Source organism: Falco naumanni, chromosome 8 (genome assembly GCF_017639655.2).
Source record: "Falco naumanni isolate bFalNau1 chromosome 8, bFalNau1.pat, whole genome shotgun sequence".
NCBI lineage: Eukaryota > Metazoa > Chordata > Aves > Falconiformes > Falconidae > Falco > Falco naumanni.
Genome location: NC_054061.1, coordinates 1,178,055 through 1,192,895, shown reverse-complemented (window position 1 = coordinate 1,192,895; position 14,841 = coordinate 1,178,055). Strand labels below are relative to the sequence as shown.

General features: G+C 43.3%; 1 protein-coding gene across 6 annotated transcripts in view; it reads right to left on the bottom strand.

Moving 5' to 3' along the window:
* Nucleotides 1–4,982: 4,982 nt before the first annotated feature.
* TCERG1 (transcription elongation regulator 1) overlaps nucleotides 4,983–14,841 on the bottom strand; it is a 34,834-nt gene continuing 24,975 nt past the window's right edge. For 5 of the 6 annotated variants that reach the window (XM_040603025.1, XM_040603026.1, XM_040603027.1 and 2 more), the window contains 6 exons: nucleotides 11,005–11,169; nucleotides 10,037–10,219; nucleotides 8,701–8,880; nucleotides 7,691–7,774; nucleotides 7,345–7,445; nucleotides 4,983–6,136 (listed from right to left, as the gene is read on the bottom strand). In XM_040603025.1, coding sequence (XP_040458959.1) covers nucleotides 5,935–6,136; nucleotides 7,345–7,445; nucleotides 7,691–7,774; nucleotides 8,701–8,880; nucleotides 10,037–10,219; nucleotides 11,005–11,169 — 915 coding nt within the window. In that variant the 3' untranslated portion in view covers nucleotides 4,983–5,934. Of the gene's footprint in view, nucleotides 6,137–7,344; nucleotides 7,446–7,686; nucleotides 7,775–8,700; nucleotides 8,881–10,036; nucleotides 10,220–11,004; nucleotides 11,170–14,841 lie in introns of all 6 variants that reach the window. The other variant, XR_005829244.1, reaches the window with a different exon arrangement.

Below are 14,841 nucleotides of genomic sequence, written 5' to 3'. Positions count from 1 at the left end.
CAGGGTCCCTCTGCCGAAGCCATGGGCACCAGCTAATGGGCGCAGGGCTCCCCTTCGCACGGCACTTGCAGGACCACGGGGGCATTTGTGCCTGTAAGCCAGCTGCTCTGGGTGAGCTGTTGAGCCCTTACTCAGCAGCCTGATCAAACACCGTATCTCATGGAAACCAAACACAGCTTTAGCTCCACACACAGGCTTAGTAAATACATATCCTAGCATCCTCCTGGCCCTGAGCAGCATTTCAGCTGAAGCTGACAGGTCAGTGGTATGAGGTGGGGGCTGAGCCCTTCTCCCTGCCTGGACCCTGTGCCGATGCCTCCGACCCATCACAGGGACTGAGGCCAGGGCTCACCCTCCACTGCCTGGCACAGGGAACAGCAGCTCCTGCAGTGCTTTTCAGGAAGAATCTGTTTTTGTTTTCCCTTTGAAATCACTGCTGATAGCTGAGTCGGCTTTACAATAAGCCTAAAGCAGGATCTGATGCAGAACAGCTTGCCTGGGTGAGCCGCAGGTCAGTGGTTCCCACCGCACTGCCTGCCCTGCCCCGTGCAAAGGGCTGGTGCACCACGTGTGGCACGGCAAAGGAGAGCCCCACGCTGCCTGTGCCATGCTGTGCTGGCCCAACCTGCTGCACGGGGCAGGAGAGGGCACGTGGGGTGACCGTGGGAGGGCTGTGGTTGATAGTAAGTCACAGGGAGCATCCAGCAGCTCACCCTCTTCAGCAGGACAAATCTCATTATTTGATAACGCATTAAAAGGACCTGTCAGTTCCTCTGCAGTTGGGTGCTAATTCTCTGTTGTTCTTGATGATGAATTTAAACAGCGGCACCTAATTAGAAGCTGCAGGGCATGGATTATACTGTCAAGGAAATGTTATTCAAACAGACACTCATTTACCTTCGCATTAACTGCGTGACCTTAATTTACTAGAATGTGCACGGATCCGAGCCTTGGATTTATTCCTCGGTGTACTGTGCGTATCAGTGTGGGGCAGCTGGGGCGGCTCCATGAGCAGTTTCTTCCAAAGAGCCTCTGGGTGACTCCCGGATACTCAGATAGCTCTTCGCAATTTCCACCAAAGCTTTTGACATTTAAAAAAGCCACGTTTGTTCTTACCTCTGTGGAAAACATGTATAGCACTGCCGAGCCAGCTTGTGGAACGGACTGGTCACAGCTGAGGCTGCGCTGCTGTTGACAGGGTTACAAGGGGTGGCAGGGGATGTCCAAAGCACGCGGCTCTCATTTCCAAGCATTTTAAAATATGCCTCTCTTCATGGCAGCTAAAGTCCCCCATGTCCTTAAAGTCCTTTGGGACAGCACTCCAAAGGTCCTGTGTCAGAGTCCACCAAATCCATCCTCCCTTCCCTGACCCAGGGCTCTCCTGCACTGCTGCAGAGCCCGCTTGGGGCTGCGCCTGAGCCGAGGCCTGTCCCCCCGGCCACGCTCACTGCTCCGTGCAGCCCAGCACCCCGCTCTGCCGGCACGCCTGCACCAAGGAAGCCATGGCACATCCGTGAAGTATCATTAGAAAACCAGTGCATATCAAAATTAAATTTAAAACAGATTATTTGAGACTGGGAGTCCTTATTCACTCCCACAAGTGAAGATGGAATGGGATAAAATTAGGCTCCTGTGACTGTTGTTAGCCACTGGGCATAACCACTGCTCAGTGACAGCCACCTTCCCGCAGTGCAGGGAGCTGTGCCATCGAAGTAAAATCACAAGGTTTATAATAAATAGTCTTTTCTTCTCACTTTTCTGGAAGGACCTGTCTCACCATTACTTTGTTGCAACTCCCTGGCTTGCTCCCACATGGCACTTGAGCACAGCTTGGCTCTGGTGGGGTACGAGTGCGAAATGCTGTTGTGAAGGCACTGACTCACGCAGCAGCCACCTCACACATGGGAATAATAACTTATTCCAAAAGCTTGTGGAACAAACATGAAGAAAGCAACAAGGAATAGCGCTGCAGAGTTGATACCTACTTACCGTTGATAACAAGAACAGGAGTCAGGCATCCTACCATGGTGTATCACGGCCCAGGGCAGCTGAGAGCGGTGTGGGTGGACAGCAGGGTTACAGAGCTGGTGGCCTGGCCGCCCTTAGGGCCATCAGCACTGTGCTGTAGGGCAGGGCACCGGCTGGCACCATCCCCAGCAGCTGGGACAGGAGCGGTGAGAGCGCAGGCGGCATTGGCTGCGTGGGTGGTGCAGCCCTGGAGCTGCCGCGGCCATCCAGGGATCCCCTGTGCTGCCAGCCCCTTGTCTGGGGAAGAAACAGGGATACGGTGCCCCGTCAATTGCTCATCACAAGACTGGCTGAGATCCCTTGGGAAGCCCTGGGTTGAGCGCCAGCTCCCAAAGCAGGAAACCAAAGAACAAACTGCGGAGCAGCGCTGGGTCTCTGCTTAGCAGCTGGAAACAGCAACATGGCCCCGAAAGAAACTGAAACCCGGGAAACTGAAACTACTGCCAGTGACAGACTGCAGCTCTGTAACCCACAAAAAGGAGTCTGGCTTTTCAAAATCTGAGTTTCTTTCCCTTTCCCAAGCTCGCTTAATTTTAATTCCTGCCCTGCCAGCCCGTGTGAGCGCTCAGCCACAGCAGCAGCATGACAGCAGGGATGTACTGGGGGAGCTGCAGGCCTGCGGCAAAAAAGGTGCTAGAAAAGTTATCAGCATCTGTTATGCCCAACCTTCTCTCTGGACAAGGATCCCACAGACAAGGATCTGCTTCTGGGGGACACAGGGGACCATGCCCGAGGTGCTGCAGGGCCAGGGGACCAGCTCCACCATGTCATGCATCACCAGTGTGTCTTCCAGCTGCATCGTCGCGGCTGCCATGGCAGCACCCCCTGCACTGGGGGGGCCCGGTATGTTAAGCATAATTGCTTTATCCACAGAATAAGAAGATAAATAAATGTTAATGAACATCTGGTCTCCATAAACAAGATAAAATTAATAGCAATCTTATTTATTTAGTGAGCAAGTTAACCATATTTTAAAACATCCATAAAAAATGCATGGCTTCCTCCAGGGATGCACTAAGCTGAGTGAAAAGATATTTATTTACTGCCAGAGCAGGGCGATGTGGTGCTCTCACAGCACGCGGGCACATCGCCACAATCCCCACCACCAGCGTCTGACCCTGGGCACCTTCCGTGTCCCAGCCACGGCATCATTGCCCAGAGGGCACTCAAGGGGACACAAGGGCTCTGCACAGCTGGCAGGCATAGACAGGCCATGCTGGGTGCAAGGGCTGCTGCGGGGTCCCCCCTGCACCCACCCTGCGCCCAGGGGGTTCAGAGGACTCTGCACTATTAGCAGCTGAGCACCAAAACAAGCTGACCTGTCTGTTAGCATCACTGCTGTCTGCTGGAGTCATCTGACCCTTCACTACCAAAGCCTGCCCATGCTGTGGCTTAGTAGACTTAGTTTGTTCATACAAAAAAAAAAAAAAAAAAAGATTTTAAAGAAATTAAAAATTAAAAACACTCCTGCTGTTCTGTTTGCCCAGCAGGGATCTGGCTGGCAAGACTGTGATTGCCAGAGAAGCACAGGAACCAACAGTGGCTTTTAAAACAAGTATGTTAAGAGCGCAAGATTAAGGAAAGGCAGCAAAAACAGCCAGGAGATTGAGAGTGACGACAATAGTGGTGACAATAACAGAGGCAGGGAAAATACAATATGGACTCCAAGCCAGCAGGGGATGATGGCCAGCGGCAGGTACTGGGCCAAGGCTGGGGCATGGCCAGGCAGCTCCATCAGCACCGGCCTGGCAAAGGGTCCTTGGGAGAAGCTGTGGCAGTTTGGCCTGAAAGGGGCAATGAGGGACCCCCGTGGTGGGGGGGTGGGCTGTGAAACCCTCCCCACGCATGGCCCAGGGCAGCCCAGTGAACCAATGATTTTTTATCCTGAATTGCTGTTAAGCAGCAAACTGAGTTTTGTCCTTGGCTCACCTCGTACCATGTTCCCACGCCAGTTCCTCGTGTCCCCCTCGTGCCCCTCACTCCTGTTCTTAGAAGTGAACAAACACCTGGCAATCTGCTTAAGACATCCGACATTCAAATACAACATGAAGAATTCGGTAAAAATTAAAACCGCTGAGGGTCTAGACTTGCTAACCCAAGTTTATCAGCAGCAGCCACAGGACGGGATTTCTCGAGGTCTGACAGTGACGGCAGACCCGTGGGCAGCTCTGCCACCCCCGCACAGCAGAGGCAGGCAGGGTTCCCCTCAGCCCTGGCCAATCACCCCGCAGCCCCCCCGCTCCCACGGTGGGTGTACAGTAACTGTTGCTCTTTCCAGGCAGGAACTACACTTCCCGCAGGGTGTCACATTTTTGGCCTTAGGCAAGCTACAATCCTCCTTATCCCACTTTAAGTACCCAGCAATGGCATTACCTGACACTGGTTTCCAACGGCTGGGGCACCGCCACGCTGATGGAGCAGGCGGGCATCGGGAGAAGACGAGGGATGCTTGCCCTGCACTTAGGGAGAAATGTTTCAAATGTCAGCAGCAAAAATCCCTCCCAAGCTGTCCAGATCTTTGTGAACAACCTTCTGTCTTGGTGCTCAGACTGCAAGTCCCAATGGCTGGCTACCAAAACAGCAATTGCTGGGAAACAATTTCTCATGGAAGAATCAATCTTTCCCCAGCCCCCAACTCAGAGGAAGAGATCCATGCCAAACACAGAAGAGAGAGAAGGAAATACTTTTGACACTGCCACTCCTATCACCTAATATTTAAGCAAAGGACTAAAGAATTAAACCAGAAAACCATTTTGCTTGGCACTCTATTGGATGTATGCCAACCGGAATGCTGCTGCTGAAGTTTAATGCAATATCGCGCAGTGCCACAGGTGCTGTTTTGCCAAACACAGCCAAGAATTTAGGCAGTATGACTTCAGTTGTTTGCTTTACTCATAAATTCACAAGTCCACCAAAATCCAACAAAAATTGGTATTAGGCCTGTACAATCCATATATAAAAAGGGTTGGTTTATTGTAGTTCAAATACATAAACTGAACAATCCCAACATTTCAAAATTAAACTTTAGAAACACAAGTTTAACATTCAAAACAGGAGTATAGTTTACAAGAATTGCCCAGAGGGGAAATCCACAGTCTAATCCAGAAGTATGTAAAGATCACTTTATCGTAAATAAAAATGTGTTTATACAACCGTCCTGTTCTGCTCCAGTAACCACTGTTATTTAGCAAGTGTTTCCAACTTCGAGTAAAAACTATCAGATAAATCTTCACTTGGGCAGAGCAACCTCATTTTGCTTCTAATTCATGGATAGGGTAAGGAACAAAGCAGACCTGTGAACAAATTTAATTTGGTCTCTTAGTTCTAATTCTCCTCTCTCAGTTCTAACTCTGGCTTTAATGGATTTAGTTCCATTTACAAGGGTGAAAGCAAGCAGAGGACTGGGACTTGTGTTTCCAGAACACTGTCTTCAGTAATCAATAATTTAAGCTATCGGACAGCATTTCACCTCCTCAGCCAGGGACCGCGGGTAACCATTAGGAAGCTGGTGGCACACACGTAGCACAAGTTCAAACCACAAGTGTGATCATCCTTCGGACTCACATGTATGACACTGCTGAGAAGAATGTCTCCAAATATCAGACATCCACACCTCATATACAGATACTGCATTGCTCTGAGATCTGAAGTTACCAAACACAGCCCACATGTTCGGATTTTGTCAGTCATGTCCCAAAGAAATTCATAAATACCTTTAGCGTGGGTTTTTTTGTTGTTGGTTTTTCCCCCCCAGAGACCATTTTACGTTCACAAATGCTGCTTCTTCCTCTGCTCCTCAGATGGTTTTGCAATATATTCACGGTAATGTATATGTATAAACCTGACAGATGGCTCATGCAAGCTTTTTGATTTAACAGATACCCTTGGCTTAAGAGTATTTCATAACTATTTTGTTGTTCGTCTTGTAGGCTCTGAAGCTGTGGGTGGTGGAGGTGGGCCTCGACGGTCCAGGTCATCTACATAGGAGACTATGAGTTTGCGTCTCTCTTCTGGTACGCAGTCAAGTACCAGATACCGCTTGTCGTTTTGTAGTATCTTCTCTACGTCTTTCAGATGCTGATCTGACTCCTGGATCAACTTTTTGGATCTGAAAGCAAGCATAACAATTACCACCCGACAGCTGTCCAGGACGCACAGAACACACCGGGAACTCACCCTGCTCCCAGCGGCGGCTGCTGTGACCTCAGAGGAGCTGCCCTCACCATAAGGAAACACCGGTGAGTCAACGGAAAGGCAAAGCAGGGAAAGGGTACAAAGAGCTGGGTATCTTCTTAGCTAGAAAGATGCTGCTTTAGGTCAGGACTAGGCACATCAACAGTACTCTATGCACAGGAAATAAAGGCTTGTTGCCTACATTTGTGCTACATTAATTAAGCACCACGAAAGGCTTGTGTCTGGCTGTGGACATAGCCTAGTACAGCACTACACGAACTATACAAATGCTAAAACCTAGAGGGGACAAAAACCCAAAACCAGATCTGAAAGAAGCAAACACAGAATCTGGATGAAGAAGTCTCCACTACAGTCGAGCTTGACCGACTGTGCCCACAGCACCAGCTTAGAGCACTGCTACTCAGCTCGCTGGCAGCAGCCCCACCTGAACCCAGAAACCCAGCACACTACAGTGCTGACAGCAAAGGAACCATCTGGGTCGTTGGGTTCTGAAGACCTTAATTTCATTTTCTCTTTTTTAAGTGAACTCCCATTTCTGATAGGAAACATGTTTTGGTCCATACTCAAAGACTCTGTATCAGCCAACTGCTTTGTAAATCTATCCACCTGCAAGGCACACCCTTTCAACGAAATCCTCCCTCCCACAGAAACCAGGCAAATTATGATTTTTGTAAATAAAATTTCAATAGAGCAAATATTTCTTTGCTGTCTACTCCAAAGTCCTTAAACAGAGTCCTCATTCCAGTACTGATCCCTCCTGAGTGTAAACCAAGGACTAATACAAACATGAAAGATGGCTGTCGCCACAAAATAAATTTAATGCCTGACAGCTCAAAGTAGTATTCACAGAATACCATCCCAAAGCCAAAAAGAACCTCACACCTGTGCTAGTCTCATTTTCATTACTTGTTGGCCAGCAGCAGCAATGTCAAAACAAAGCAGAAAGAGGTCTCCAGCTGCCGCAGACTTTTCTTCTTTTTTTTGATAGGTTATGAAAGGTTATAAATGTGTAAAACTCAGACATCAACTTATGCTAGGAAAAAAAAATACATCAGTTTGTTGCCATTAACATGGAAAAGCACAATAAAAAGAGGACTCCCTTGTTGACATTATGGTACACACCTGTATGTTATAAATTTGGTCTCTTTCAATAGTGTTCGGAAGTCGGCTTTGGCAGTAATGTATTTGTCTCTAATGTATTCCTCAAACTCCCTTTGTTTTTTCTGAAATAAAAAAGGTAAGCTTAAAACACTGAATGCAGATTAAGCATCCAACATACTGAACCTAAGCAACAATTACATGTTAATGACATTTTTCCTCATCTTTTACCTTTATAATTTTAAAAAGATCTTATTCAAACAGTAATACCACTGTTCACATAAAGCGGAAACCATTTCAGCAGCTCCTACCTTCCCTTCTCTGTACCCTGCACTATACTCAGTTAGCCACAGTGATGCAAACCACTTACCCTGTCACTTGAAGAAAATTTAATGCACCTTGGATCTTCTTTAATGATTTTTTTCACTTCTTTCCATGTTGATGTTAAAGTTATCTTTCAAAAGAAGCAAAAATAGTTAAATTAAAAGAAAATTAGATTCTAAGAATACAGAATGTAAATATTACTACATCTGAAGCTTTTAACTATCTCCCAAGTCTGCTAACAAAGTTGTTGCTGTTTTTAAGTGTAGTATAGATAATCAAAACCCAACTATGTTTGTCTTTTTTAATTAGTTGATTTTCTTTTCTTTATTATTTTGAGATGGCATTTTCAGATCAACATCCTCACAAATATAACTTACACCCCAAAGTCTTTTTCTGGTATCGTATATGAATATGTTGTTTAAAATTACCTGCAGAGAGCTTGCTTGAGAGTTACATGTCTGTCATCTTAGTCTAGCACACCGAAAGTCTGCCTAATATTCTGAGGACTTTTAACTAATGCATTAAAAAAATGAGGTAAAATCTTTTGGGTTAAAAGAAAGCTGACTGAAATTGGCATGTAACTAAAAAAGAGCAAGACTCACTAAAACCCCACAATACACAAAGCAGATGATAGATTTCCAGAGTATTAAACAGAATACAAGTTCAGATTCAGTAGCACAAGATAAAGCAGAACATCAAAACAGATCAACTTGGTAAGATTATATACTGATATTCATTAAGACAAACACACTAGATATCTGAAAGAGCAAGATGCCATATTATAAAGAGCATCAAATAATTCAGTGTTGAAGAAAAGTAACGTCCTGCAGGAGATAAAAAGATCACTGATTAGAAGTTTAAATGCAAATTAACTGTATGTTAAACTAAAATAACACTCAAGATAAACAGGTAAGGAAACTCAATGCACAAATTTTGTTATGAAGAAGAAAAGACAGCAGTGAAGCAAAGGGGCCCTGGAAATAAAAATAAACAAATCAGAATGTTTGATGGAAAACCAGAAAAAGACAAATCTCTTTGAATATATACAACTCTTACCGCTGAAGTTTCATCCAGAAGTTGCCTAAAGTGTTCCCTCTTCTTTTTGGTAAGTGCTTCAATGTGTTCATTAAAGAGCTTCTCCTTCTCTTCTCTTTCTAGCAAGGAGCCAGATTCCCATCGATGATCTTTGCGTAGAGTCCTCCTGGTATCGGACCATGACACATCTGAAGAACGCACCTGAGCCAAAAGATGATTTTTTTTAAATCATTTTTTCTACAGTTTACTCATACTTTTAATGTACTACTTAGTATTGGTTTTTTGGGTTTGGTTGTGGTTTATTTTGGTGAGGTTTTTTTAATATTTTTTCTTGTTTTAAGTTAAGGTTCAACTTGAAAAAAAAAAAACAAAACAAACCACCAACCAAAAACCAAGCTGTTTTTAAGTTAAAAAGACTGTAGTAGCTTCCCCACAAATATTAAACAGGCAGTGGCAGAAGGAATTACTTTGCATCAGTTCAAATGCAGATGGAGATACCCCACTGACTTGGTTGAGTACTTTCTCAAAAAGAAAAATCCAGCGCGCTCTTCTATGCGTAACATACTACATTAACAGTGAGTGGTCTGGAAAGGCAGCCTCAGAGATAATTATTTCCAAAGAAACACTAGGAACTTTGCAGTGCTGTGCTTCTAGCCCAGAGAGCATCCTCAAGGAGCTGTGGCTTTCTTTACTAGCTATACCACCAGGCCAGAGTGATGAGCCACTTAAGTCCTGCCCTCTTATAAAGAATTCACTGCTGCAACGTGGAGCCGAGCACTAGTAACACATTTGTATTTCATATCTTACACCAGGGAGCAAGGGCATAGTACACACAGAAGTGAAAACTTATTTTGCTAATACTGTCCCCTTAATAGGACATTGGCCATACAGGAAACGCTCTCTCACCGATCAGCCTGACCAGCAGAACAAAGTAAACACACAACCTAAGCACAGAAACGGTGAGACAAAGTTGCTGCGTTTGGAGCACGGAGAGAAACGCACAAATAAGGGGACTCTTCCTAATGCTCAACTTTATATAGTTTTCCAACAGACGTACCAAAATTTACAGTAGCGTGACCAAAAATCTGCCATCGCCTGTGAGACTCCAGAGACAGAGAGCAGGAATAATGCTATCCACTAACTCCCTGGGCAAGATGCCTTCACATGAACGCCAAATGCAAAGCATTCTCTTCCCACCAATGCAGAACTCCCAGCAGCGAGGGGAGGGCAGTGGGGAGAAGACAACAGGATTCTATTGCTACATAAACTTAATCACATATGCCAAAAAGCTGTTACGTAGTACAATAATTGGAAGAAGAACGCACGGAGAAGCTGAGAAAGCCTGTCCATATCTCACCATGTCAGACAGAAGCGCTTTGAAGTTTTGTATAGCTTCTTCCCGTTTGTGCTGCTCACGTTCTCTATCAATTTCCTTGGTTTGCTCCGAACGAGCTTTCTGGACTTCCCTTTCCCGTTCACGCAAACTTGCCTCAATGCGAGCTTGTCTTTCCAGCTCCTTTTCTTTTTCAGAATCTAAGTTCTGAAATGTAAGAACAAATTTTTCTCAATAAGAACAATACAACACCTTTCATGTTTTCATCAGACAGGTAAGTAAATCAAAGGGTTACCAAACTAAAGGCACCTTGGAACAGAATACTTCAAAAGTGATTTGAGATCTATGGGTTAGAAAACAGGTTTTGCGTGGGGGAAAAGATGTTTGCTCACAACACTGATCACAGAACAACTATTCCTCACGAGCACATTGTTTGTGTACACTGACAAACTCCAAATACAAGGGGGAGAGGGGGAGAGCAGTAAAACTGGGCTAACAAATAGTGATACATTCTCAGATATTAATCACCTGGAAGAGAAAAGAATCCTGGATTAAGACAGAACCACCAGTGAAGGAACTATGTATAAGCCATCTATATCCCTGAAGGAAATTTTTATATCAGCTGAGCTTAACAGCAAAGGAAACTGCCCACCCTGGTAGGTAATCAATATGGTACCCATTCTCTGGACTTTTACAGCCATTTTTACAACCAACAGCTTCACAGGAGTCTCTGCCTTTCTTGCTCTGCTGGATAAATTCTCCCAAATACCATGTGTGTGTATGCACACGTATACCATGAACACCTGCAACAGCAGCACCACCAGAACTTGTAAGTTTCAAGCTGTCATTCTGGGGTACTTCTACAAATAACTACAGTATAGAATTCTCTTTAGTATTGAACTAAAGCATATATTCTAGTTAGTAACTTCACATGATAACAGAATGTGACCAAAGAACATCCGAAGTTATACTTTTGGATGCACCATGCATACCTTAGCAATTTTTTCTATGTACTGTTTGAAAAGATCTTCCCTCTGTGAAGAGCTATCCACTGCTTTGTAACGGGGGTCAGTCTCTACTTTGTCCTTCACTTTGCTCCAGCGAGACTGACTGTCCAGGTGGTGATTAGCCAGTAGTTCAAAGAAGTCCATTTTGATCTGTTTTACAGACAAAACCAGAAAGACAATACTTGAGAAAAATAGTCTGATACCCAACAGTTTGCTCTTACGAAAAAAGGAGTCAACTTACCTCCAACAGAGGGAAGCATATTAATATTACATACCATTACAATTTAGAGAAATCACTAAAACTCTGAATTTAGGCATAACCACATCTAAAATTCACTTCCCCTTGGGACAATTTTGCTAAAGCAGATAAATTAAGAACATCTGCTACATCTAAGACGAACTATATTATTTAGAAAATTATTCACCAATAGTTTTTATTAATTTACTCCAATTTAAGCTTATTTTTTGAGCTTTTATATATATATATACATCAAAGTAACAAGTTACTGATTCTACATTATAGCATTTTGCATATCAATACTATAGAAGCTATGCAGTTTTAAACAAGGCTCTAGACAAATCAATGAATATTTATGGATTCATCCTGCAAGTGTACAATGAACAGAGGTAAATACTTGGATCTGCTGATAAAGAGCAATATCTTAAGATGGATCTAACCAATAAAGAATTACCCATGTATGATAATTAAGTAAATTATATTTAAGACTGATATGCACATTTATATAAAAGTTTAAGAAAATGTAGTCTACTTTGTCAATTGGAAATGACGTGTCAGCACTCTGTCCATAACAGCCATCACAAAGGGCTGGCAGAGGATCAATCATGTTAGGTTTTTTTTATTTTGAGACAACTAGCAACATGCTTTCATCCAAACTCCCAGAACCAGCAGCTGCAAGAGCAACTACTATGCCTTTATCTTTTTTTTTTTTTTTTTTTTTTTTCCTGGGGTAGACAATGTCCCTGTTCCTGCTGCACTTTAGGTCCTAGGTATTTCCTCCTTCATATTTCTACCACTTTACGCCTTAGAAGTCTGGTCTGGCATTTAAGCCTCCATTTCTCTGAAGCAGAGAGGCGAGGGCTGGTTCACCTCACTCGCCAAGTGCCAGGGAATGACCCCAGGGACTCCACAGGCAAGGCCAAGCATGCTGCCTTCGCAGCATTCCAAACCCTGCTGGTCTGCAAAACGAAAATCCCTCTTTATGGCACACTAATTCAAAACCCCAAAAACCTAGGAGAAGGGATGACCATTCATTTTTTGCTACTTCTCTCTCCTCTTCATCCCTTTAAAAAAAGAAAACCACCAAAAGCAGTTTAGCTGCAAAACACGGAGGTTCATACGGGAAGCGAGCAGAGGGACAGGCGAACAAACTCTGGCTTGCCAGAGAACTGTCACACCCTGGTTCTCTAAAAATGTGGTTTGTTGCAGAATGCAAGAATGAAATTAAGATCAGAACCAACATTCTGCAGCCTTGCCCACCAATAATTTTAGTTCTTCACAACATTAACACATAAACATAAAAGGCTTTATAGGCTTTTTTCTTTACTATCTCAGCGGAGATACTAATATAGTAAGCAAGCAGAGATTAGAAAACAACTGGTTAGTGCCAGTGGGAAGCTGCTCTAGATCTACAGCACTATCGCTTTTTCTTAAAGTAGATGAATAAAATGCTAAGCAAACCGTTTATTCATTGTAATATTAAGAATGTTGTTTCAAAACATCTTAAAACATGCATGCAGTATCAAAAATATGAAGCTTTCTAAGCCATGGCATTAGAAATATTGGTTAAAAATTAAAAAATTCCCAGACATTACTACAGAAGTCTATAAAGTAAGGGTATTTCAAAGTTTCTGCACAAATCATATGTATGTATGTATCTATTCCACAGGATGAAGCCTGCATACCCACAACACTGCTGGAAGCACCGTGCTACCTGCTGCAACACCAAACCAGACCCAAGACCACCGCCACGATCTGCAGGAAGATGCTCCCGCCAGAGCCACCAGCAACACCCCGCCTGGTGCACCTCCCTCCCCCTGGGCTCCTGCACTGCTGGAAGGAGGTGCCAGAGGGACCCACTGCTTCACCAGCAGCTGACCTAGCAGAAAACCAGGAGGGTACAGCCAATTCCCTCCTGAGAAAAACAAACGACATCTCCAAACCTTTAATGCTCTTAGAGCATGGGTTTAACTTCAGTCATCTGCAACACAAAGCACAAGTATTGCAATTTGGTTTTCAATTAAAAAAAAAAAAAAAAAAAAAGGCAAAAAGGTCTCAAAAAATGGAGTCAAAAACATCTTACCAAGGAATAATCTTTTAAGACCGTAGCACTATGACACTGCAAGTTAGGTATAGCTATACGAAGTAACTAGCTGCACTGAGCAGACTATTAAGCAAGGAAACTGTTAAGAGGTCTTACAGGACAGATGAGACAGCCATCAGCACAGTGGGCTGCAGCATGTTTGCAGCTGAATATTTCATTAAGTCTATGTAAAACGGGACATCAGGCTCATCGGCTGGCATGGCTCATCTCAAGGACATGGAACAAGGTGGCGTCCTTGCAGCCTGGTTGACATTGCCAGCTCATAGTCCCTTCCCCGGTATCCTCAAACCCACGTGTACCTCCTCAGGTCTGTCATCTGAAGTATTAGCATTGTACTTACTAAGTAAAATTAGCCACGTGAATAAAAACAACCATCTGGGAAGCTGGCTACTCTATCACCATCCGATAGGCCATAACTCAATGAAGCAAAATCAAAAACATTATATAATTTAACACCCTTACATTAAAGATTTCTGTAAAGTTGATCTTCCTTAAATAAAGATTTTTGGACTTTTAAAACAGACTGAGAAAGCTTCAAGTTAAATGCCTTAAATTTTCTTTTATGTTTTAAGCACTTTCAAAATCAAAGGAAAATAAGACTGAAAGTATTTCAGGAGTATTTAGAAGTCTTTTTTTTTTTTTTTTTTTTTTTGGCAGTTAACACATTGCAGGTACAACTCTCATCACTTCACAAGGAAAAAAACTAAAAAAATGTAAAGTACCGGAACTGCGGGAGGCTAAAGTCACCACACAGAGATACCAATTCTTTCCTCACTAGGGAATCCCATAATATTTGCGTGTCAGTGATTGACAGCTGTCAGACTGAACTGATTGACAGGCCGCACAGCACATAACTGTAAAGTCTATCCACTTGTTATAAAACAGAATACATAAAATGGTTACAAAAGGCTTTTGGAGAAAAAACATTATTTCAAAAGCAAACAAACACAATCTCTCTTCTTCTAAATTTTCAACTTTAGATCATGCAACAACAAAGCAAATATTTACTTTTTTTAAAGTCTTTAACTACACTATTAAGCTGCAAGAATGCTTTAAAATTCCATATTCATAATCGAAATGCAGTATGTAAGTCTTAATTTTGAACTACATCAGTTGTTCTCTGAAATCACATTTATTGAAAATATCAGCAATAAGTCAACATTTGAAAAAACTGAATACAGAATCTAATTAGACCAGAGTACCTAGATTAAAAAAAATATGCAAAACTTTATTAATAACGAAATTGTCCTACACCAAACCTGTTATTCAGCATTTTTCTCTTCTTTATGCATTCTCAATAGGTGAAATTTGCAATAACTTAATATTACAAAATAAACATTGCAGACTTCAAAATGTCAAACATGATTAGGCTTTAGAGGTTATTTTCTCCATTCACACAACACACAGGGACATTTAAGTAAGTGGCTGCATATTTTGATGGTAATGTCTGATGCCACCTCCATAGCAGCCTGCTTCCCCA